We start from the raw sequence: 24,260 nt of genomic DNA on the forward strand, positions 1-24,260 counted from the left end.
CTAATGGCTCCGACCTCTCTAATCCCTCGGGATCTTAAGAGGGAACTGTTCAGTTCTGGTAAGCTCTGGAAGAAAAATCCCTGATAGAACTGTTCATACACAAGGTCTACAGATATACAAAGCAGAACCCGTGTCTGGCTACAAAGCACCTGCAGAAGGTTTAGGTGATGCTGGAGTACAGCGGTTCTTCCATAAGTGACCTAAATGGAAAAGGTGTCCATAGGCAAATGTAGCGGTGGTTCCAGTTGCCTGGAAACTTCCCTTCCCGGGCAACACCATGATGACCACAATAGAAATAGCATATAATACTAAAGTTGCATGTTTTTAATATCCCCCTCATTGTCAAAATGAAATAATTAGCACCACCTGTTGATCTTTTAAAATGTGTGAGCCAGTAATGAATTCACTTGTGCACCAATTAGGAGATCTGGAAAACATGCACTGTTAGGGGTGCTCTGATATAGACCATCTATACTATATGGTTAATTATTAATACTGTATAATAATACAATATCCAGTGTATAAGGAGACCAATGTGTACATATATGTTCAGGGCAGTGCAAGGTTCTTTTGCTGCTCCCCCAGACTCCCGAACTTGCTTAAATGATCTGGAATGATGCCCACATCTGAAAAAAAAACATTCAGTTCAGGCAGGATGGCCTTACTTCCACATCTAACGGCTTACTGTGATCGCTGGTCCTGTTCAGAATTATTACATACACTATACTTCGTATGATGTATGTTATAGCTGGTTAAGTGATAATTATGCCCTCTTCATGGACTGACCACACTTGCTCTAAAATCAAGCATTTGGAAACTCCCCTCTAGAAATCCTGCGCTTGCCCCTGGTGTCAGAAGGTTTAGGTGACACTGGAGTAATGTTACACAGTACAATGGTTCTTACATATAGTGACCTGCATGAACGAGGTGTCAGAAGGTTTAGGTGACACTGGAGTAATGTTACACAGTACAATGGTTCTTACATATAGTGACCTGCATGAACGAGGTGTCAGAAGGTTTAGGTGACACTGGAGTAATGTTACACAGTACAATGGTTCTTACATATAGTGACCTGCATGGACGGGGGGGTCAGTAGGTTTAGGTGACACTGGAGTAATGTTACACAGTACAATGGTTCTTACATATAGTGACCTGCATGGACGAGGTGTCAGAAGGTTTAGGTGACACTGGAGTAATGTTACACAGTACAATGGTTCTTACATATAGTGACCTGCATGAACGAGGTGTCAGAAGGTTTAGGTGACACTGGAGTAATGTTACACAGTACAATGGTTCTTACATATAGTGACCTGCATGGACGGGGGGTCAGTAGGTTTAGGTGACACTGGAGTAATGTTACACAGTACAATGGTTCTTACATATAGTGACCTGCATGGACGAGGTGTCAGTAGGTTTAGGTGACACTGGAGTAATGTTACACAGTACAATGGTTCTTACATATAGTGACCTGCATGGACGAGGTGTCAGAAGGTTTAGGTGACACTGGAGTAATGTTACACAGTACAATGGTTCTTACATATAGTGACCTGCATGGACGGGGTGTCAGAAGGTTTAGGTGACACTGGAGTAATGTTACACAGTACAATGGTTCTTACATATAGTGACCTGCATGGACGGGGTGTCAGAAGGTTTAGGTGACACTGGAATAATGTTACACAGTACAATGGTTCTTACATATAGTGACCTGCATGGACGAGGTGTCAGTAGGTTTAGGTGACACTGGAGTAATGTTACACAGTACAATGGATCTTACATATAGTGACCTGCATGGACGAGGTGTCAGTAGGTTTAGAGGACACTGGAGTAATGTTACACAGTACAATGGTTCTTACATATAGTGACCTGCATGGACGAGGTGTCAGTAGGTTTAGGTGACACTGGAGTAATGTTACACAGTACAATGGATCTTACATATAGTGACCTGCATGGACGGGGTGTCAGAAGGTTTAGGTGACACTGGAGTAATGTTACACAGTACAATGGTTCTTACATATAGTGACCTGCATGGACGGGGTGTCAGTAGGTTTAGGTGACACTGGAGTAATGTTACACAGTACAATGGTTCTTACATATAGTGACCTGCATGGACGAGGGGTCAGTAGGTTTAGGTGACACTGGAGTAATGTTCCGCAGTACAATGGTTCTTACATATAGTAACCTCCATGGATGAGGTGTCATACGCAAACTTTTCCTATAAGCTAATGCCTGAAGTAATCCAAGCAACATTTAGAATGAGATCTTCACGATTTGTCATACCCACAACTGCGCATTCCCATGGGTCGCATACGAAATCTTCTGGTTGGCCGTGCTGCACTGCCAAGCAGACTATATCGTATGCGGGGCTGTGCGGTTTAATGAAGGACGGAACAAGGTATTGTTCCATAGTTCATTAAGTCACACAGTGTGTACAGGCAATCTTGGATGGTCCGGTGGCGTAAAGAGTTTGTCCCGACCATCAGCTAGATCGCCCGTTGTTTAGATGTGTACCCGGCCATAGAAAATCCACAAAATTTCCAGAAAAAAGTGCTGTGGACTTATGAAACTTTTGGACAGAACCACATAATATACAGTATAGGTAAGACATTGGCCACTCCAACCATTAAGGAGGGAGAGGTGTGTGAGTCTGTCACACTTTGGGTTTGTATGGCAGCCAGTGGCATAGGAAATATTGCCCAGGTGGGGAGAAGAATGGGTTCGTAAGATATCCGCAAACCCTATAAATGATATCCCAGGCTCAGGTCCCAAATTTAAGCTAAAAGGAGTTTGGTTATTTCAACAATGACAAAAAAAAAAAAAAAAACAACAACCACCTAAAACTCATGTACAAAAGTACTCACAAGAATGGAGGAAGGTGGTTTACAATGACCAGAGATGATTATGACTGAAAATCTTAAGCGTGTAGTGAATGTGAGAAAATCCGAGCTAAGATCTCTGCAAGGACAAGTGGGGGAAATACGGCCCTTAAAACAAGACTGGACAGAATCTAATGGTGCCCATACGATTTATTACCCGATGAGAGTTTCGACAGGTTGCACAGACCAATCGTATGAAAATAGGTGTTTTTTGTGTGTTCTGCGACCCCGATACGCGTCCCCGCCATCCTCTAGTTGGATCGCAGATCAGATGGTTTTGCAGAGAGATCTACGATCTTTTGAGTACAATGTGATACACTCCTATGCATCTTATCCTATGATCGTTATGATCAATCGTACACCATTTCACTACATCTTATGAAAAATTTCAAGGGCAATCGTACAACACATCTCACCAACTTTGAATTGCACTGTGTATGGGGGCCTTAACTTAAGTACTGACTGACGGGCGCCTAAACTTTTGCATTTGCATTTTTTTTTTCCTTCTATGCAGCAAATAAATGGTAAATATACCGTATATACTCGAGTATAAGCCGAGTTTTTCAGCACAAAAAATGTGCTGAAAAAGTACCCCCTCGGCTTATACTCGAGTCAAGTGTAGTGCTGACCGGACGGAGTTCGGTCAGCACTACACACTGCTAAACACACAGCCGCCGGAGCCGACAGCTGCGTGTTTGGTGTAATCAGCAGCCGCTGAGAGTCAGACTCTCAGCGGCTGCTGCTGCTCCCACTGCGGGAGCCATCTTCCGGCTCCCGCAGTGGGTGATGGGAGACACGTCGTCATGACGACGTCTCTCCCATGCAAAGCGGCCGGAGGAGCGGACAGCGGCGGGACCAGGAGCGAGAGATTAAGGTAAGTGTTTTTTTTTTTTTTCTTTTCACGTCTCTCTCTACTGGGGGGGGGGGGGGACTACAGGGGGCACTACCAAGGGGCGATGACTACAGGGGGCACTACCAGGGGGCGATTACTTCAGGGGCACTACCAAGGGGCATTATCAGTGGGCGATTACTACAGGGGGCACTAAAAGGGGGTTTACCACTGGGGGAACTACAAGGGGGGGATTACTACAGGGGGCACTACCGGGGGGGATTACTACAGGGGGCACTAAAAGGGGGGATTACCACTGGGGGAACTACCAAGGGAGGATTACTACAGGGGGTACTAAAAGGGGGGATTACTACTGGGGGTACTACCAGGGGGGATTACTACTGGAGGCACTGAAAGGGGGGATTACCACTGGGGGCACTACCAGGAGGGATTACTACTGGGGGCACAATCAGGGGGAATTACTACTGGGGGCACTACCAGCTGCTGCCATTTCCCACACTAGGCTTATACTCGAGTCAGTAAGTTTTCCCAGTTTTTGGGGGTAAAAGTAGGTACCTCGGCTTATATTCGGGTCGACTTATACTCGAGTATATACGGTACATAAAAATTTTAGTTTTGTTCCGTGCAGATGAGAGGATACATACATTTGGTCTACATTAACGCTGTTGGCAGGATAATGCTGACTGGGTAGTAATGCTACTTACAGCATGTTTACCAGTATTATAAATTTTAACATGATTGTAAAGCATCATGTTTAAAATTATAATGCCGACACTGTTAGCATGCTGTAAGTAGTATTCCTACTGCGTCTGCATAGTCCCGTTGACAGAGCTAATGTTTATTTATTTCCAACAGATGAGACGTTAACTTCTCTTCACTTAAATAATAAGGGGGGGGGGGAGATTTAACAAAGCTTGGAGAGAGATAAAGAACCAACCAATCAGCTCCTATCTGCCATTTTGAACAATGACAGAAGCTGATTGGCTGGTACTTTATCCCTCTACACTTTATCTGTCTCCAAGCTTTGATACATCTCACCCTCAGTGATGCTCGTAGTTTGATTAGGGGTGCCTGATTGTTGATCCCTGTGCAGTCTGTCTCCAAGCTTTGATACATCTCACCCTCAGTGATGCTTGTAGTTTGATTAGGGGTGCCTGATTGTTGATCTCTGTGCAGTCTCGGCAGCAGTGAAGTACTCCCTACAAGCAATAATGGGCCTGATTCACGACGGATCACAATATAGCGTACTTACGCAGTTCAACTGCGATAGTATGCTAATTCATAGCGATCGCAATGCCGCCGCAGTACTACATAAGGACGCCCACTTCACCTACGCGCACATCTGTAATATGGTTAGCAAGACTGCGAAAACATTGGTGCAATCAAGTACCGTCGGACCCATACTGAGGCCTCAAGCTGCGTATGATATCACAGTGTAGAATTTATGCACGCCTGCGTTTGCGTGTGTCTTAGCAACTGCGATCCTTGCTGAATCAGGCCCAATATTACTTAATGCTGCAGGCCACAAGGAAAGGTGCCACTGCATGAAAACAAGCATAATCAAGGGGACTGGGGGAAGGAGGGAGATGTAGCAAACCTTTATTACAGATAAAGTGGAGAGTTGCCCATACTGTAGCAACCGATCAGCTACAGTGCTAGTTAAAGATAGCTAGGAGCTGACTGGTTGCTATGGGAAACTTCTCCACTTTATCTCTCTCGAACATTTTATACATCTCCCCTATAGTCTAATGCAGAAATCCAATTAAATTAGGTGTACTTTGTGCCTGATTCAGAGTTGGGAATAGTGGGCCTGATTCAGACCCGCTCGCAAGCGGGTCGATGGTGTCCTAGTGCGCATGCGCACGACGGAGGGAGCTCCGTGGTGCGCATGCGCGAGACCCGCATAGCGACGGCCAAGCCGTCGCTATGGGTCTCGCACCAAAGGGGGCATGCTGTCGATGGCGAGTGACAGCACGCCCCCTTTGGTGGGTGTGCCGGGGGCGTTGCTGCCCAGACGGAGGCGTTCCCATGGGAACGCCTACCATCTGGGGCCGGCCCCACTGACATCACTAGTGATGTCAGTAGGTGGACTTCCTGCTCTAATAGTGCAGAAAGTCCACTGGGGCTTGCGGCAACGAGACCCTACCGCAGGGTCTCGTCGCAAGCCCGATGGTCGCGATGGTCTTGACCATCGCGACCATCTTTTTGGCCGCTCGCATAAGCTGTGGGTGGTCACCCACAGCTATGCGAGCGGCCAGGAGGCCGCTCAAATTTTAGGTAGGAGGGCCGTGATTCAGAGCGAGCGCTCTGAATTAGGCCCAGTGTGAGATATCTCTCTCAACTGTGAACATGAACAAACCATGTTGCAATGCAAGGGGTGTAAATACATACATTTTTTTTACATGTGGGGTAAATACTGGCTGCTTTTACATGTAGCCCATAAATACTGCTCAGCTTTATTATTACAATTTAGATGTCAGTTTAGAAACACTCCTCCCAAATCTAAATCTCTTTGCATATTGTAAATCTGCCCCACCTGCAGTGCAGCATGGTTTCACCAAGACGATCAGTTGAGAGAGAGATCTCACTCTATTCCCAACTCTGAATCAGGCCCTTTGTGCGAAGAAGCATTCATGGAAAAAATGTGCAGATTTGCCTGTATGCTGGGTCGTACACAGAGTATTTGCACGCGCCCAAGGTTTACTACTAGTCGTCATCAGCGCTGAGATGGAAGGATCGGTTTGCATGTTTGGCACTTAGGGGTTCTCTTTGTAATGCGTTACTGGCAATGGGTAGTGCTTTCTGCACACATAATATACCCCTAATAGTATATAAATGCCGCCATGGAACGCATGCTAAGCTCTCAGTACAGTAAGTACATCTCTTAGTTTGCCAGTGATGCAGATCACGACCATATTTTGTCATCTGATTATGCAAAAAACATTTGGACGCAATGACACTAACTTCAAATGTTTGGGGTGGGTATTGTTCACCACGTTAATGCAACATATTGATATTAAAATAATGTCTCCTTTACTGTGCCCCCTGTAGTGGGTGCAGCTCAAACAAGAGCTGGAGACAAAAATCTAGATGTGTGTGCCCAGGCTTATTTTCCCTGATTCTGGGAACCGTCCATTGAAGCACTGTGAATCGGATGCGTCTCCACCTGTCCATGTGTGAACAATGAACAGTCTGAATATCTGGCAGACGCTGTGGACAGCTGCACAGTCCCATGTGACTGAACACACGTCTGTATCATGCACTGGCCGGATGCGTCAGATACACAGGAATAATTCCAGAGTATCCAACACATCCATCAATGTATCTGCCAGTCTTTATTATATACTCAGCATTATTCACCTTTTCATGTGGATCATACAGATAAAATGGAGAGATTAGTAGTAGGTGTTTCTTCATGCGGTCTAATAAGGTTTGCACATATGTAAGGGGTCTTTTAATTATATTTTCACTATCAGTATACCAGGACTAATACAGCACTATTTTCCAATGCAGAAGATCAGCCTGTCAGAGATGAGTATGAGAAAGGAGAATATATAACGGGAACTTACAGAAATGTATGTGGGGGAAAAAAATAAAATAAATAAATTTACCCATAGCAACCAATCAGCTACTAGCTATCATTTAACAAGTACATCCCATAAAATGATAGGTAGAAGCTGATTGGTTGCTATGGGCAAGGTTTGAACTTTAGAATTATATAAAAAAAACAATATATGCTTACAACTGTAGGAAGATATATCATATTTCCTGACCAAAATATACAAATTCCCTGAAACATTGGTGTAAAAATAAAAGCTGACAGAAAAGCTAGAATCAATAATAAACATGTAAAGGACACATATATCTGCTATATCAGCTGGCAGGTCAGGGGTAATAATGGAGCATGGGCTAAAGAGGTTCCTCAGATATCTTTATAGTTCTGTGTGGTATAAAAGTTCATTTAATGTCATGTTTCATGTGTGCACTGTAGCTGCACCGTGAGAGAGTAGGTGGTTAATACCGCTCGTCTAGTCATGGGGGCAGCACCTTCTATCAACTGCTGGCTAGAGATGGTTACTGATCAGACATCAGCTCCAGCCGTGGAGGACTCCAGCCATTGCTCTGAGGAGACCAGACCTGCAACTGATAGGCAGAGCTAAAACGCAGCATTAGGCCCCAACCTGTCATTAGAGATAATGGGAGTGGAAGCAGGGATAGACCAGAATAGAGGTTAGTAAGTAGGCCACAGTCACACCCAGACGATAGGCCTCATCCAGTGCTGATCCAAATGGACCAGGGCAACATCCAGAGGTTTAGTTCTCATGCACATGCTCCATCTTTCCAAACACAGCACCACCAGGAGCAAGTGCAGTTTAGATAGGAGGTGCTTGGGTGTGCCGCACAGATACACCTACCTGCCAGTACAGGCGGAGTCCGCTGCATCTCATCGTTCCAAGAGTACTCACGGTACCAAGCTTACGATTTGTAATTTAAATATACATTTAAAAAATTTTGAAAGCAGGAGAAGTCCACATTCATTTACAATCAAAATTACAATTCTAGAATTGCATTCAAAACTTATTCATTTTGGAACATAAACTTTTTGAATACATGAGTAGAAATTGTAAAATAGTACACACGTGTCTGACCAAAACCGATGGAACCACGGAGACGGTCCCCGCCTCTACCTTGACAGCTCTAGACAAACGTTCCTTACTGTTTCCCATTCTCCAGTCCTCAGAGACCCCTAACAGTGCATGTTTTACAGATCTCCTCAGTATCGCAATTAAAATAATTTGTGGAACGTTTAAACTGTGTCAGCCAGTACTGAACATACCTGTGCGCCAACTATTAGATCCGTCTAAACATGCACTGTTAAGCCGGGTACACACTAGACATTGTAAACGAATTTGCCAATAACGAGCAATCGTTACGACAAATTCTTCAAGTCGTCCAGTGTGTACGAACAATGTCACTGACTGCGCGCCTCATCAGTGACCTCGTCCGTCGGACCTACAGTACATGTAGGTCTGACGGGTGATATAGTCAGTGGGGGTCTTGCTGTCGAATGCAGCTTGGTCCCCGCCGTCATTCCGCCGCTGCCGGCTTCGGCAACTGTGCAAACACTTACCGATGCCGGCACCCCGCTGGGTCCCGTCGCGATAGAGGTCGGTAACACACTAGACATCGTCTAGTGTGTACCTGGCTTTTAGGTGTCCTTGAGGACTGGAGTTGGGAAACACTGCCTTAGGTAATTAATATACTATGATGTAATGTTTGCGGTGTAAGTTATGCTATTTTAGCAGATTTGCACATGGGTTTAATACACTATGTAGACTAATCGATTGGACACCCAACACGCAAGTGAAAATGCATACCATTGCACATGAGTTCCACATGGCCACTAATGTGGCGGTTTCCAAAAGAACACTTGGTAGGGAGGCCCATGCACTCGCAGTTCTACGGAAACAACAAATGTTTTTATCAGGATGACAATGCCACCTGTCCTGTTTCCAGGGCGACGCTGGACTGGTATACATAACATTTGGTAACACGGATGGACTGGCCAGCTGAGTGCAGATCTTAACCCTATTGAGAACCTCTAGGACAAATTGGAGCGATGGGTGCATTCTAGGCCGACTCGACCTCCTTCAGTGTGACAGTTGGTCACTGTACATAAGGCGGAATGGCAGAACATACCCCCTGCTGTTGTCCAGGAACTTGTGGACAGTTTGCCAAGAAGGGTGTCTGCAGTAATCACTGCACGTGGTGGACCTACAAAGTACTGACGTCAATAAAATCTTGTTGATCTGTTTGCTGTCAGTGTCCAATCACTTTTGTCTACATAGTGTATGTGATTACATATTAAAATATGCTATATTATCTCTATGCACTCACATTGGTGTGATATTGCATTCTGCAGCAATCTCCACACTATCCCAAGCCAGCTTAATGCAAGTCTTCCCGGTTTTGGTAATTACAATGGAATACCTTAATCTGGTTTTGGTGATCCTGTGTCCATAATGATTAATAATACAATTCTGTGCAATAACACTGAACACTTTTTATTGTTCCTGAATAAAAAGATATTAAAATTTTTACCTTTGTTGCTTTTCAAAACAGGAGGATTTTATGACAAACATTCATTAGGAGAAGATGTCGGATTTTGCATGTAGAGCAGGGCAAGGCAGACCTATGGGGTTTCAGCTTCTGTTGAACTAGAAATCCCAGCAGGCCCTACTAGCTGAGAACTTGCAGATGGAACTTGCAGTTCTACAACCGCTGAAAAGCCACAGGTTCGCTTACATTAAGACAAAACAGAGGGCCTGATTCAGCAGCGTACACAATTGCGATCGTAGCTGTGGTTTCGTACGGAACGCAGATGCGGAAATATGCTAATGCTTGCCAAAGCTCAACCGGCATAGGGACGCCCAACTGCTGCTCTGTCATATCGGTCCAACCTCGCTTTTCTGTGTATCCATTGGCACCATAAACGCACATCAGCCCGTCACGCAGCATTTACACCAGGTCTAACCAGCCGCAGAAACTGCAAGACTCGTCGCACGCAGTGAGTACTCAAGCTGCGTATGCAATCACAGTGGCTAAATTATGCATGCCCATGAAACAGCGTTCAAATGGACAGGCACGCCTACGTTTTTCTGGCCGCTCCCAGTCACCATCCCCAAACGCTGACAGCCTGTCACTCACTGTGCGATGGAAATCACAATGTGATCGATGCGCACCTCAGTGTGGCCTGTACCCACGCGCAATGGCAATCACTCGACTGCGTCCATAATTACTATTGCGTACTCTGCTGAATCAGCCACAGAGACAAATTACATACACATAAAATTATATAAGAAAATGGTTTAATAACACAGAACGAGAAAACAGAAACATCCCATGTGTGTTAAACGTCGTTATGTAGCGTAAAAGAATTTTAATCAAATAATACAAGTGAAAATAATTATATTAAGACAATTACTTAAATTAGGATGGAGTGGAGGGAAGAGAGGTTCATTGTTGCCACGGAAACAATTCCACACGCATCCAACACTACAGTCACGCTTACCTTTACCCCCTCCACTGCCGAGGGGCCCAGCAATCAAAGCCCACTGGCAACACGAAAAAAAAAAAAATGTCAACCTGATTAAAATGTGGCACTGCCAATATATATATATATAAAAAAATTATATTTGCCAAGACGATTCACTGTCAGCAGATTCCGTGATTAGGAAATGGGGTTGACAGGACAAACATACATAATAATAATAATCCTTTTGCTCATCCTCCAACAGTATTCAGTGCAGTAACATTGTCCATCATCGATAATTTCAAAGGACTACAAGTATAAATCACAATATCCTGTTACGCAGTATTTATAGCGCCTTATAAGCATACTACTGAGGCAATGTGTGCCCAAATCATTATGGCACTGTATGGCAGCCTCCGTTTGCAGAGGACAGAATTTAAAAAAAAAAAAAATCCACAATATTATTAGCACTGTACCCAAATATAGGCGGGTACACTACAGCAAAGAAAAGGTGCCGAGTATCCTCAAAGCGTGTGTGCGCGTCTGTAGTGCTAATTACAACACATGAACTTGTGCATTCGGCATGTTCACCATGCTGCTGAATGCTTGGAAGATGCATTACCATGCAATCAATGGGAAACACGTGAGGCAGTGATTTAATCAGGAAGCTCGTGTTCTGCAGGGCCGAAAACAATAAAAAGCCTCATTTTCTTCTGTGAGTAAAACAGAAACGGATGCAATGTCTGTAAGTCATTAGCGGTCTGAAAGCAGAGGATGAGGTTCATTCACAAAGTCAGTTTACTTCCAAGAATGCTTGCAGGGTCCATCCCGAAAAGGACAGGAGAATATGACCACAATGCAAAGTGCAGAAAAACGCTCATTACTCCTCTAGGATATGTGGGGTTTTATCTTTTAGTTATTTTCACTCCAAAAAGATCTCCTTGATTCAAGGAAGGAACGTGTCAGTCATCTCCAGCTCTACCGCTGAACTCTCCCTACTAAAGGGCTCTGTTAAAAGGATTCACTTGGCGGACGGTCTGGTTACTTCAGAAATAAAAACTTTGCAATGACAAACTGAAGGACACTTTTCGCTCTGTGTTTAGTTGAAAGCAGAAAGAAAAGAGAGAAAAACAAAATAAGAACAAGGAAAGAACTGACACAGATTAGATGAAGGTTAGAAAGCAAAGCGGTTAATGCGCAGAAAGCAAAAAGGACACTGGCAGAGACTATGGACTTCATTCAGAGTCGGTCGAAGCGGTCGTACGCAGGCGATGTTCGCTGATTTGCGCATGCGTACAGTTCGCAATGCGCGTGCGCAAACTAGCGGCTACGATCAGAAATTTCTCTCTCGAACACCGCCAGGTCGGTAGTTTGAGTGACAGATTGTGGCGTTTGTGGGTGGTAACATGGGAAGGTGCTTGAAAACGGGGGAGTGGAGATCCGAACGCAGGTGTGCCTCATTATGCGAACGGCGTTTTAAGGGAGTGCATAATTAACAAAGTAGCATCATGGCACATGTGATATGGAAGGTTTTACACTGACATGATCGTAGAGCTTAAGAGAGGGTATAGTCAACCTTTAGCTCTACGACCAGTTCCGATGGCATACGATGCTCGCGATTAATCCTTATGTAGCCGGGGATGACGTGTAATGCGTACGGGAAGTGGGCGTATTTTTAGCGATCCGACCGCATCCACCCCTTGGTCGGCCAGCTAACGATCCGACCTTAGGGATGCAACATGCGTGTGCATCATTTGCATATCCGGCCCCTTTTTCTATACGACCGTGCGGCCGCTTCGACCGACTCTGAATGAGGTCCTATATCCTGTTGTGGTGGATAGGCTCGCATGCTTGGCCAAATATGTGCTAAGAACCTCGATTAGGGGCCCATACATCATCGGGGCCGGCAATTATGTATCCAACTAGCTCTGAGTTGCAGCAATTGATACTTAAGTACCAGAGCAATTCAATAAGTTCCAGTGCGGTGACAGCTGCTCCAAAAAGCAACTGTCTCCGTGATCTTTAACACCTACCCCTCCGAAGCTGGCATTCTGCACCATGCATGACCTGAGCTCATGTGTGTGCATGGGCACCAGTCTTGCAGTGAGGAGGCAGCGGAGGGATCTGCTCTGATCTCTTTTTGCTTCCCTGGAGCAGGACTCTGGGAAGCAACGCCATCTGAAGATGGCATTGGTTCCCGCTAGCAAACTAACGGGCCCAGTTGTGATGAATAGGTCCCATCTGTTTTGACGATCAGTATTCTTAGTGCTTAGAGCAGGCCTGGCCAACCTGTGGCTCTCCAGCTTTTGTAAAACTACAAGTCCCAGCTGGCTTTACCAGCTGATTGGTGGGAGGGTATGCTGGGACTTGTAGTTTCACAACAGCTGGAGAGCCACTGGTTGGCCAAGCCTCGCTTAGAGTCTGCACGAGCATCTTTTCTTTCCTGTAATAGAATATTCAGAGCCATGTGGAGTCTCTCTCTAGTAATAATAAATTGATTTTGCCTCACATGTAGTGGAAAAGGACAACTACATATAAGCAAAACTGCCATGGAGATACCCCTTTTCACACAAAAATTCTCCAGACTGGAGTTTACACACTAGGGCATTGCCTGCAGGACTCTACAGGCCCGAGGCATTTGCTGCTGGACCCTGCAGGCACCAGGACATTTGCTGCAGGACCTTGCAGGCACCAGGGCATTTGTTGCGGAACCTTGCAGTATAGGCTTATAGTGCAAATAAAAACATCTACTTTTAAAGGACCCCACTGACATTGGTTACATATCACTTTATTATGGAAATACTAGAATTGTGTGTCATATTTGTAACCATATCATCCATGATGGGTTGCTGATCCTATGGCCCTATACTCAACAATGTTGGCGATGAATCGACCAATGGGTACAAGGGGCAAAGCGATTTAAATGATCTCTGCATGTCTCTATACACTGAGCTATATATGGGCACAATGTTCGTTGCCCTGGATGTTTGCAAATCAGTCATGACCGTTTTTCGGCAGTTTCCAGCGTTAACCGATTATCGTTCATGTATACACTGTAATCGTTACAAACTGTTGTGCATCGGTCAGATTGGAACGCTTACTGTTCAGTATATAGTCAGCTCAAGGATAGCTTTCATTACATAGTGCTACGTGACCCAGCCATTTCTAATGTCTATGTTGGGACATATTAATACATAAGGGGTATAGTTGAGAGCAAAGAAAGCAGTAGTCATAGCTTTCAATGTGGGTACCAGATGGCAAATTTTCATCGCCTAAAGTCCCTGTCCTTGTGCCTTTGGGAAGCACCAGATGGAGAACCATGATTTTAATTGATTTAGATTTGAATTTAATTGTTCTTGAGTGATAATAAATTCAGGCAGGTGAGAATAAGTGATCGGTTCTTATTGTGAAATGATTGGATATATATTTTAGATTTATTTAGTCTACATGTGGCAGCAAAGTTAATACTGAACTGGTTTTTTTAAGCCCATGCTGCAGGACTGACTGGATATTACCACACGTGGCCAGGTAACGTGCCATTGTATGTGGGCATTTATGAATGACATTGGCTTGTAAAATGCTCTCTCTCAGTCACATATTACTTGGGCAACGCTGAGCCCCTGACCCATCTGAATGCTTTACTTTGGTAGCAGAGGCAATGAAAACACTCCCATATCCAGGAGATGCACCCAATAGGGGATCGCGTCTTACACATGGAATATCGCAGACTCCTGTATGGAATCAGTCAGCGTTCAAAACGTCCACTGTCCACTTCTCCTTATGGCGCATATCCACTACACAATTCGCTCCATGAGCGATATCGTGTAGTGTCTCCCCGGCAGTGGGACATTGAGCACCCACACTGAACGATATATCGTTCAGTGACGTCACCCTCCCTCATCCCCGTACTTGCAGAACCTGACACGATCATCAGGTTGCCCTGCAAGTACGGGCGATGAGAGTCGTCGTCAACGACTAGCGGGAGCACGCATCGCTGGTCGTTGTCGGCATACCCACTGGACGATATAATGAACGATTTAACGATATGGTTATCGTTCATTATATCGTCTAGCGTATACGTGGCATTAGCAACAACCCATTTCTAATTCATTCCATATTGTTATTTTGATACTGTAAGTTTTATAACCAGCAGCAGCTCCTGTCCTCTTACCTGAGGGAGGCTGTCGCTGCTGCAAGCCTGGGTCCCGGTGCCTGCTCAATGATTCTGACATGCGCACACATAACATCAGCCCAGTAGGACTGGCCGAAAGGCAGAGTAGCGGCTTCCACTGGAAGGCTCTCTCTGCCGATCGCAGCCCGGACTGGCAGTCCCAGGGAGGAGACACCACCCCCTGAGGCTGCCTATCTTTAGCGTGACTGGCATGTGGCGTTTTCCAATGGGAAGCCACCTCCCCAGAAGCCTGTGCAGTCACAAACTGCACTGGCTCACTGAAGTGGCGGATTTTACTTGGGGGGGGGCTGCAGCCTTGCAGCCCCTAGGTAAGATCCGCCACTGTTTATAACGGAGACCCTTAATCTTTAATATGGGAAAACAAGTCATTCAATTCACAAATTCTTCTAACCTAGCTGACGAGCAGTAAATGCAGCCAGTGTCTTCTATTTAGAGAGCTGAATGGATTTTTTGGGGTATGACGAAGATGCACAGAAGGCGAATCCTGCTTGTAATAAGACACGGCCTGATTTAATAGGTGGGCGCTAATGCATTTTTTTTCCCGCAGAGCGACTGCCCCTTTATGCTGGAGCCGCAGCCTTTGGCATTCTTACAAAGTGCCTGTCTGAACATGGCTGCTGACAATCAGTGCAACTGCGGAAAAAGCCACAGTCACTGACGGCAACACGTCCGCGTCTGGCCTGTTACCAGCCAGGAACGCCCACTGAAATTGCCTCTCTCTGCGTCCAAATTCGTTCTGCATCCCCTGGCGGTAACCATCAGGACGTATGCGACACTGCGCCCACGTCTTATACCCTCTCCCTTTGTCAGGCCTACAAAATTAGTTACAAGGTGAAATATTTAACTCCTTCATCCTATCTCAGGGAACTATTTGTACACAGCTAATAATACACTGAGCTGTACACTTTTTTTTTTAGGCTATTGAAATCTTTTCCCTAGGAATGAGCTGTAATTGTAGGTGGCTTATCCTGCCCAATCACAATTAGTTATGCAGACTTTCCACACCTGAGACGTGGTATATATACATTTTGTGTTCCTCAATGACATTGCACCGTGCTGTTTGAATATCTGTAATAAAGTTTATCTTATTTACTGGTTATATGTGGTACTTATTTAGTGATCATTTACATAACTTTTTGTGTCATTTTGATTCAGTTTAATCATAACGCCCTGTATATTATTTCTGATTGAAATGTTTAAGGCTCCAAGACGACAGAGACTTAGTAATGCCTGCAGGGGTGGAATGGGCACCGGGCGGTTCCCGCTGGCCCGGTCCCTTTGCTGCCTTTAGAGCAGACAGCCGCCCTTCCCTCCCACCCCACCGCTTTGGTGGCCTGGCTGCTGCATGCCCAGCCGCTCCTCCCATAAGCCTTTGCGAAGCCTGTCACTGACGGCTCCACCTCCAGGCTTTCTGCAGCCAGCCTCCCGAAATAGTATCACTATCTACGTGCACACTGGCTGCTACATGTGTGTGTGTGTGTGTGTGTATATTATATATATATATACACCACATTTGTATATATACTGTATACATGGAATGCCACTACTTGGGATCCCGGCGGTCAAAATCCTGACAGGGTTAGGATACCTACGCCTCTTCCTACCCCTAACACTCCGTTTCCTGGTTCCTAAACCTAACCTCCCCCTCCTCGCGCCCTAAACCTAACACTCTACCCTCAGTGCCTAACCCTAATACTCGGGATGCTGACGTTGGTATTCTGACCGCCGGCATCTCATTTGTCAGGATACTGAACGTATCACACTATTTATATATATATATATATATATATATTTACATACATATATATATCACAGCGATGCTCTCTGCATTACATAGTGGTCTCTGCAATGCTGCTGTATGGTGTATATGGAGTGAGATGTGCCTTCTTTAGCTGCACTGCAATGTTCCGTCTGCAGATTACTCCAGCTATGCCTGAGGAGGCATCTTAGCAATTTCGGGGCGTTAAAATGAAATTATATCTTGGCCTGCTGAACCTAAAAATGATGTGGCGCCCCTGACTGCATCTGTATTGGTGTTTTGCTGTATTTACCGCTGTGCATCATGCAAGGGGTGAGTAGTAGCCGCGACTGCATCGAATTTAGAATCAGGCCCTATAAGAAGGGAGTATCCTGTCCCCTTAGCAGACCCCCTCCTCTCAACAGAGCCCGCCCCATTAGGGCTGCGTCCAAGATTTCCTGGGCTGGTTTTCCATTCCAATCTGCCCCTGGATGCCTGCAATATGTGACATCAGGGCAGCACAGACATATAGTGGTTAGCATTGCCACCTTATGTTGCTGGAGTCTTGGGTTGTGTAGTTTGTATGTTCTCCCCATGGGTTTTCCTAGGGTACTCGGTTTTCCTGCCTGTATAAAAGATAGACAGTAAAAAGGTCTACAGTGTTTAGACACCAGGGGGTAAATTTACTAAGATGGGAGTTCTATTAAGAAGTGATGTTGCCGATAGCAACCTATCAGATTCTACTCATTTATCTAGCACCTTCTAGAAGATAATACCTGGAATCTGATAGGTTGCTATGGGGAACATGACTTCTTAATAGAACTCCCATCTTAGTAAATTTACCCCCAGATGTTAGACAGTCAAGAGGGACAACCGTTGACAGGGACAAAATGTCAACACCGAAAATGTCAACATGAAAGAAGGTCGACAGGTACAAATGGTCAACATGGTCTAACCCTCCCTCCTGGTGCCTAACCTTAACCCTTCGGTAAGTGCATAACCTTAAAAAAAATCAAAACATGTGTCGACCATTTGTTTGCCGATCATTTTCATGTCGTCCTTTTGACCACTTCGGCCATTTGTACCTGTCGGCCATCCATGTCGACCATGTGTCCCTGTCGACCTATTGACTGTCTAACATCTGGTGTCTATCTAGACACTGTCAACCTTTTTTTTTTTTTTTTTATTACTATCCAAATTTCAGATACCACTCCAAAAACATACTGGTAGGCTACTTTGGCTGCTGAATAAAATGTACCATACAGTGTGCGTGTTTGTCTGTGTGGGCGTGCTGTATCAAGCCTTGGAGAGAGAGAAGGCGGAGCAGTTGCCCAAAGCCACCAATCAGCTTCTGTCATTTCAAAGACTGTGCTAGATAAATAACAGAAACTGATTGTAATCCATAAAGTATGATCTATCTCATTATATCGCATATAGTGGAAGTTTTCATCAGGAAATGGGTTATAGAGCATGCAAACAAGCAAATGAAATGTAAAGCGAATAGCAATGCGGCACGGCGGCATGGAAGCCATTTGTAAACAAGGATTAAAGCGCCTCATTTACAACATGGGTAGGGAACTCACCACTTAGGATATCACTTGAACAGGGTCACTAAATTAAGGGATTTGTTGCTCCCTAGACCTGCTTTTTGAAAGCCTGAATTCTGGTGTTGCCTCCACATCTGTAGGAGAAAGGTAGGTTTAGTATTATGGATGTCTATAAAGGCACAGAAGCTTGCAGTAAGACACTATCTCCAGCCCAGCAATGTATCACCTGCACCAGCCAGTCTGCAACTCTACAGTCCTCCAAGGGCTATCAGGGCATGCTGTGACTTGTAGTTCACGTATAGCTGCAGCTGTGCAAAATGTCACAGTTTTCCCATGTGTAGTCATCAGGTAAGGCTGCTTAAGCTACGTATAATGTGTGCAGTGGCACTCGGCTGTTGCTTTGGGGGCATTAGGCCTGGTTTTCCCAGTCCTACATTCCAGAAATTGTACACCCTTCCCCATCGGTCCTTCAACTGGCCGATCTAAAGCAGCATGCTCGTAGAATATGAGTAGTGCCATGGATCAGTTAGTGAAAGCAAGGTTCGCAATGGGTAAACGTTGCATGGTGTATTGGGCGAAAATGAATCAGTCCCATAGTAAATAATTTCTTAATGTAGGTAAAATAAATTTACCGGATCCTCCCACTCTTTAGATGAGATCTGTGTGAAATCCAACATGCCGTGTTTTACACCGGGTGACTAATGAGATTTACAGCCTAAGGATTAAAACTTAAAAGGATATTTGTATATACATACATTATTCGGGCTAGGAAACATGTATGATGTATAGTATGGCAGTTCCTATACTTTGGTAAATACACTGAACCATAAGGCAGGTTTCCTTTGCATTCTTAATTTCTTGACCAGATATGGAGACACTGTTGCTATTCCATACTATTGACACTGCTATTTCCAATGAGGTAGCCTCCACAAAGCATGTACTCTACCGGTCAAAAGCTTTTCACCCTTCTGTCCGGTTCATCCCAAACCAGCTCGTTGGGGTGTAAAGGTGCCCATCCACTTAAAGACATGAAAACGACTGACCGATTACGACATTGTAATTGTGCAGTCGTTTGTCAGTCTGTGATGTGCCTGCACTGAACGAGCAGTCGTTCAGTGCAGGCTCATCAATCATCTACAAACATGCTGAACCTGACGATATCGTCAGATTGTCCAGCATGTTTGCACGATGATAGGTGTCTAAACGACCAGCGGGCACGCACATCGCTGGTCGTTTAAGACATTTTTACAAATGACTTGCAAACGATTTATGAACACTAACTATAACGTTATCGTTCAATCGCTCACATAAATAGTCTAGTGGATAGGGGCCTTAAGTCTGGAGATTGTGCAGCCAATTCCATGATTTGAAATCTACCGTCTTGTGTTCTTTTCCTCTAAAGCAGTTCTGACATAGCCTGGGGGTATGTTTTAGGTCATTATCTTGCTGCAGGATGAACTCCTTATCCAATTAGGTGTAGACCAGAGGGCATTGCATGGGGCTGAATATGCTTGTGCAAGCCCTTTTATAGTTCATGGTGTCAGTCACTCTGTACAAGTCAGCAAGTTGGGATCCAGCAAAAGAGCCCCAGACAATCGCACTTCCTCCTCCATGTTTGACCGTCACAGAAATGTATTTATTAAGTAACAGCTTAAAATGCTGCCACTTTCTGGCGCGTTTTAACACAAAATTTTTATGTGCTATTTTTTGCAATTCAAAGCATTGTCTATTTAAATGTTGGACTTAAACACGCCAGAGGTGGTGTCTTTTATAAACTGTTGCTTAGTAAATAAACCCCCCACACTGATGAGCCATCCTTTAGCCTACGCGGAGGCGTACAGAAACCCTGCGTGATAAACCAAAGATTTTACATTTTTATTCATCGGCCCTTGAGGCCTTATTCCAGCCTTCAGTAGTCCACCGGTGTTGCTTCACGGCCCGGGCACGCCTTTTTTTTCATTGCTGTAGAACAGCTGTAAGGTCTTAACCATACATGCCTACTCTCCCGGGAGTCTCCCAATTTTTTGGGTAACCCCCACACCCCCCGAAAGATCCCTAGTGAATTGTATGGGATGGGGTGATTTTCAGAGAATTTTGCAGGTCCGTAGGGAGGGGCTAAATGCAGTGAATTGCACCTTTTAAACCCCGCCTCCTCCTCACAGACCCACAAATCGCAGTCATTTCCTGTAAAGGGGCGGGGCCTAATGACGGCTATAGTCTGACCCCGCCCTCAGAAGCTCTCAGCATCTCCTCTCCGACTCCGGAAAGGAGTCCTGAAAGGTCGGTAAGTAGCGTCTTACCCCATTACCTGTTCTCTGGAAAAGGCCCTTTTTAGTCTATATATTTCAGTCTTTGCTAACCTAAACTTTTATTTAAACCTCTAGCAGTTTACCTCTCACCTTTGTACCATTCCAGGTTATTCGCTGGGCTTGAATTGCTTACATTTCAGTAAATACGGCAAAAAAATTAAGGTGTTCTAAACCTTTTGACCGGCAGTGCATATGTGTCAAAACAATACACCAATTTTAAACTGTGCCCATTTGCTTTGCAGGCTGATTGATGGATTTGCCAGAATGAGAAGGGTTTGTAATGACGCTGCTGGAAATTGCATGCAGCAAAGCAGTTGTGTGGTGATTATTATAGCTGAGTGATAGCTGAGGAGGATGATGACACAATTACTGTCGCCTGGTGTTTGGCTATTTCCATGGATAGTCAGCCTTCTCTCTGGCTCTTGATGAACTACAAGTCCCAACATGTCCTTTCAGCCTCAAACTCACCATTTTATGAGATAGTTCACCAACAGGGGTGTCGTTTCAGAAAATGTGTGTAATATATAAAGAGACAATACTTTCACATACATTTAGATATAAATCTATCAGCTAGGATCATATTACAAGGGCTTGCTAAAATATGGTGCTAATACAACAATTGCAAGAAACCCCAGCAACCAATCATGTGCATTCCTCCTGCACTACACGTCACACCTGATTGGCTGCTATAGGTACAGGAGCTCGTGTACACCTTGTTATTAGAAAAGCAATTGGAAGGCTAGGTAGCATCTGTATGTACTGAAATTCTGCCATATCATGCATGTCCTCATAGAGATCCAAATGGCAGTGAACAACATCATGCATCTATATAGCAGCCACGGTTAGTAAGGCACTTATTGCATGCTGCAGCACAGTCACAACTCATTGCATACATAGGTCCACAGAGGTAAGTACAGTACAACACAGAATTACTAAAGCCAAGTTCCTACTTTACAAGCTCTATTGCATACTTGCCCACTCCCTGAAATAGTAGCAATCTCCCTCTCTCCCTGAAAGGTACAGCAATCTCCCTGATTGCACCTTACCCCAATTATGAAGCAGTTATATTTGAAAAAAAACAAAAAACACATATATACTGTATATATATTGAAATGGGATCATTAGTATAATTTCCCTGCTTTATAAGGCACAATGATCCCTATGGCTACAGGCATTTTCTGAAAAGTATCAGTGTGTTTTCATGAACAAGTAGATCTTAGTAACTGCTTTTGGGCTCATTTACATTTGGATGTAAGTCAGTTTATGACACGCCTCTCAGATGTAGCAGTACACGTTCACTTTACCGCCGCGCTCAAAGGTGCTGCGTTCACAATCTCCCTGAAATGCTTTTTCAAAAGTAGGCAAGTATGCTCTATTGCCATATTTATAGTCCCATCCTAACTTAGGGCCTGATTCAGACCCGGTCGCAAGCGCTAAGCGCTCACAACCGGGTCGATGGTGGCACACAGCACATGTGCACGACGGAGCCGGCTCCGTCGTGCGCATGCGCGAGACCCGGCAAGCGACAGGTCTCACACCAAAGGGGGCGAGCTGTCGATGTTGATTGACAGCTCACCCCGTTTGGTGGGCGGGCCGGGGAGGTGGCTGCCCAAACGGAGGCATTCCCATGAGAACGCCTACCGTTTGGGGGCGGCCCCACTGACATCACAAATGATGTCAGTGGAGAGCTTCCGGCTCGGCTCTGTTAGAGCCGAAAGCTCTCTGGGGCTTGCAATGGGCAAGACCCTACCACAAGGGTCTTGTCGCAAGCCCGATGGTCGCGATGGTCTTGACCATCACGACCATCATCCTGACCACTTGCATTAGCTGTGGGTGGTCACCCATAGCTATGCGAGCGGCTAAGAGGCCGCTCCAAAAAAAAAAAAAAAAAAGCCCGGCCCTGATTCAGAGTGAGCGACTTTGAATCAGGCCCTTAGTCCTCTTTCCAAGACCTACCAGTTTTACACCAGTTACTTTTAATGCACAATTTGTAAAAGAAAAAAAAAAACTGTAATTATGGAAATCATAACACATGGTTTTCAAGCCATTTATAAATGCTCTTTTAAACCCATATTATTTATTGTTGTTTTCATTTTACCTTCTCATGTAAAAATTGTAATGGTCACATAAATGTCATAAAAGAAAACTTAATTTAGTAGCTTCTTGACTATAATTTCCTCATATGAAGGCGCTTGTTTAACATTGATCTCAAACAAGTAGCCGTGTCCCATTACAGCTGGTAAAAAAAGATCTAGATCACATGTTGGCAATCTCGCTAGCTGTTACAGAACTACAAGTATCAGCCTGCCATGCCAGAGGCAAGAACAGCTGCTGCAGGTCCTGACATCTGTGTGGGCATTGATATAGATTAGGGATGTGCAGGCTCGGATAGGTTCGAGTTTGCATGTGGAGTTCGGATTTTTCCCTCCAAAAAAACGGAACTCAGAACGAGGCAAAACGTCATCTTACATGGACGAACATCATCATTCCTGGACTTTTGTCCAGGAATGATGATGTTCGTCCATGTAAGATGACGTTTTGCCTCGTTCTGAGTTCCGTTTTTTTGGAGGGAAAAATCCGAACTCCACGTGCAAACTCGAACCTATCCGAGCCTGCACATCCCTAATATAGATACATATGTGAAGGACAAACGGAGCAGGGCATGAAGACAACATTTGGGGACGTAACCTGTCCCTGTGCCCGTAACAGCTAGTGCCCTATGCCTTTACATGGCCCTGCATAAGGCCTTCTTCAGAAGCTGGCAGGGCATGCTGGTACTTATAGTCGCACAACATCTGCAGAGACAGGTTGCGTAAATGTGACCTATAGCAAATACAGTTCAATCATTTAATCACAAATATTTTCAAATCAATGATTATATTATAAGAGTATGAATCAAGGCAATAAGGCACTGTAAATAATTTAAGATTTCACATTATAATGAGCTTGTAAAAATATATTAAAGGTTTACTTCAAAAAAATAAAATCTAAAAGTAAAAGTAAGAGACTCAGGGGCCTATTCATTAACCCATAAATGGCCCGGTAACCATGCAGAAATGCTAGTTTCAGCATATTTCAGTTACCGGGCTATTCATCATCAGGGGTCCCAAATGGTCCCCCTGATATTCAGCAAACTCCAAAAACATAACATTTTCCCAGTTTGTGTTCGAGAACAGCAGCGTTTGTTCTCGAATCCCCGCTCCTTCCTATGGGAAGGAGTTTCGGGGATGTTAAGAGGGATCCGAGCGGATCTCTCCGCCGCCTCCTCGCTACCTCCCCGGCGGCTGTGCACATGCGCGACTCGAGATCACACATACGTAGCCGGGACGACGGGGAGCAGATAAGTAACGCAGCTGCAGCTGCGATACTAACAGAGCAGACAGCTGCTTTTCGGAGCAGTTGTCCCCGCACCGGAGCAATGATGAATTGCTCCGGTGTCACGTTTCCCCCGCTGTGAGTTGGATACTTAAGTATCCCTCGCAGCGAGTTCATTACTTCATCATCGGAGGCCATACGGTTGGTACTTTATCTCCCTCCCCCTTTATCAGACAAGCTAAGACCCATCAGATATCGGGGCCATACACTGTGAGCTATGTCACAATGTATGGCCACATGATATCTGCTTTCCTCCCCTAGGGATGGAACATTTCCTCCCCTGAGCATATACTGCCAATGCGGCCGCCAATCATTGGTTCAGTCTGGTATGTTGGAAGATTTT

The 24,260-nt window shown here is 45.0% G+C and overlaps 1 protein-coding gene across 3 annotated transcripts in view; it reads right to left on the reverse strand.

Moving 5' to 3' along the window:
* Positions 1 to 9,780: 9,780 nt before the first annotated feature.
* Positions 9,781 to 24,260, reverse strand: part of CCDC88A (coiled-coil and HOOK domain protein 88A) — a 199,402-nt gene continuing 184,922 nt past the window's right edge. For 2 of the 3 annotated variants that reach the window (XM_088478026.1, XM_088478024.1), the window contains exons 32-33: positions 18,270 to 18,367; positions 9,781 to 11,849 (exon numbers count right to left, since the gene is read on the reverse strand). In XM_088478026.1, the coding sequence (XP_088334152.1) occupies positions 18,303 to 18,367 (65 nt within the window). In that variant the 3' untranslated portion in view covers positions 9,781 to 11,849; positions 18,270 to 18,302. The remainder of the gene's footprint in view (positions 11,850 to 18,269; positions 18,368 to 24,260) is intronic. The other variant, XM_088478025.1, reaches the window with a different exon arrangement.

The sequence above is a fragment of the Taudactylus pleione genome, unplaced genomic scaffold, assembly GCF_031769625.1.
Source record: "Taudactylus pleione unplaced genomic scaffold, aTauple2 ptg000206l, whole genome shotgun sequence".
NCBI lineage: Eukaryota > Metazoa > Chordata > Amphibia > Anura > Myobatrachidae > Taudactylus > Taudactylus pleione.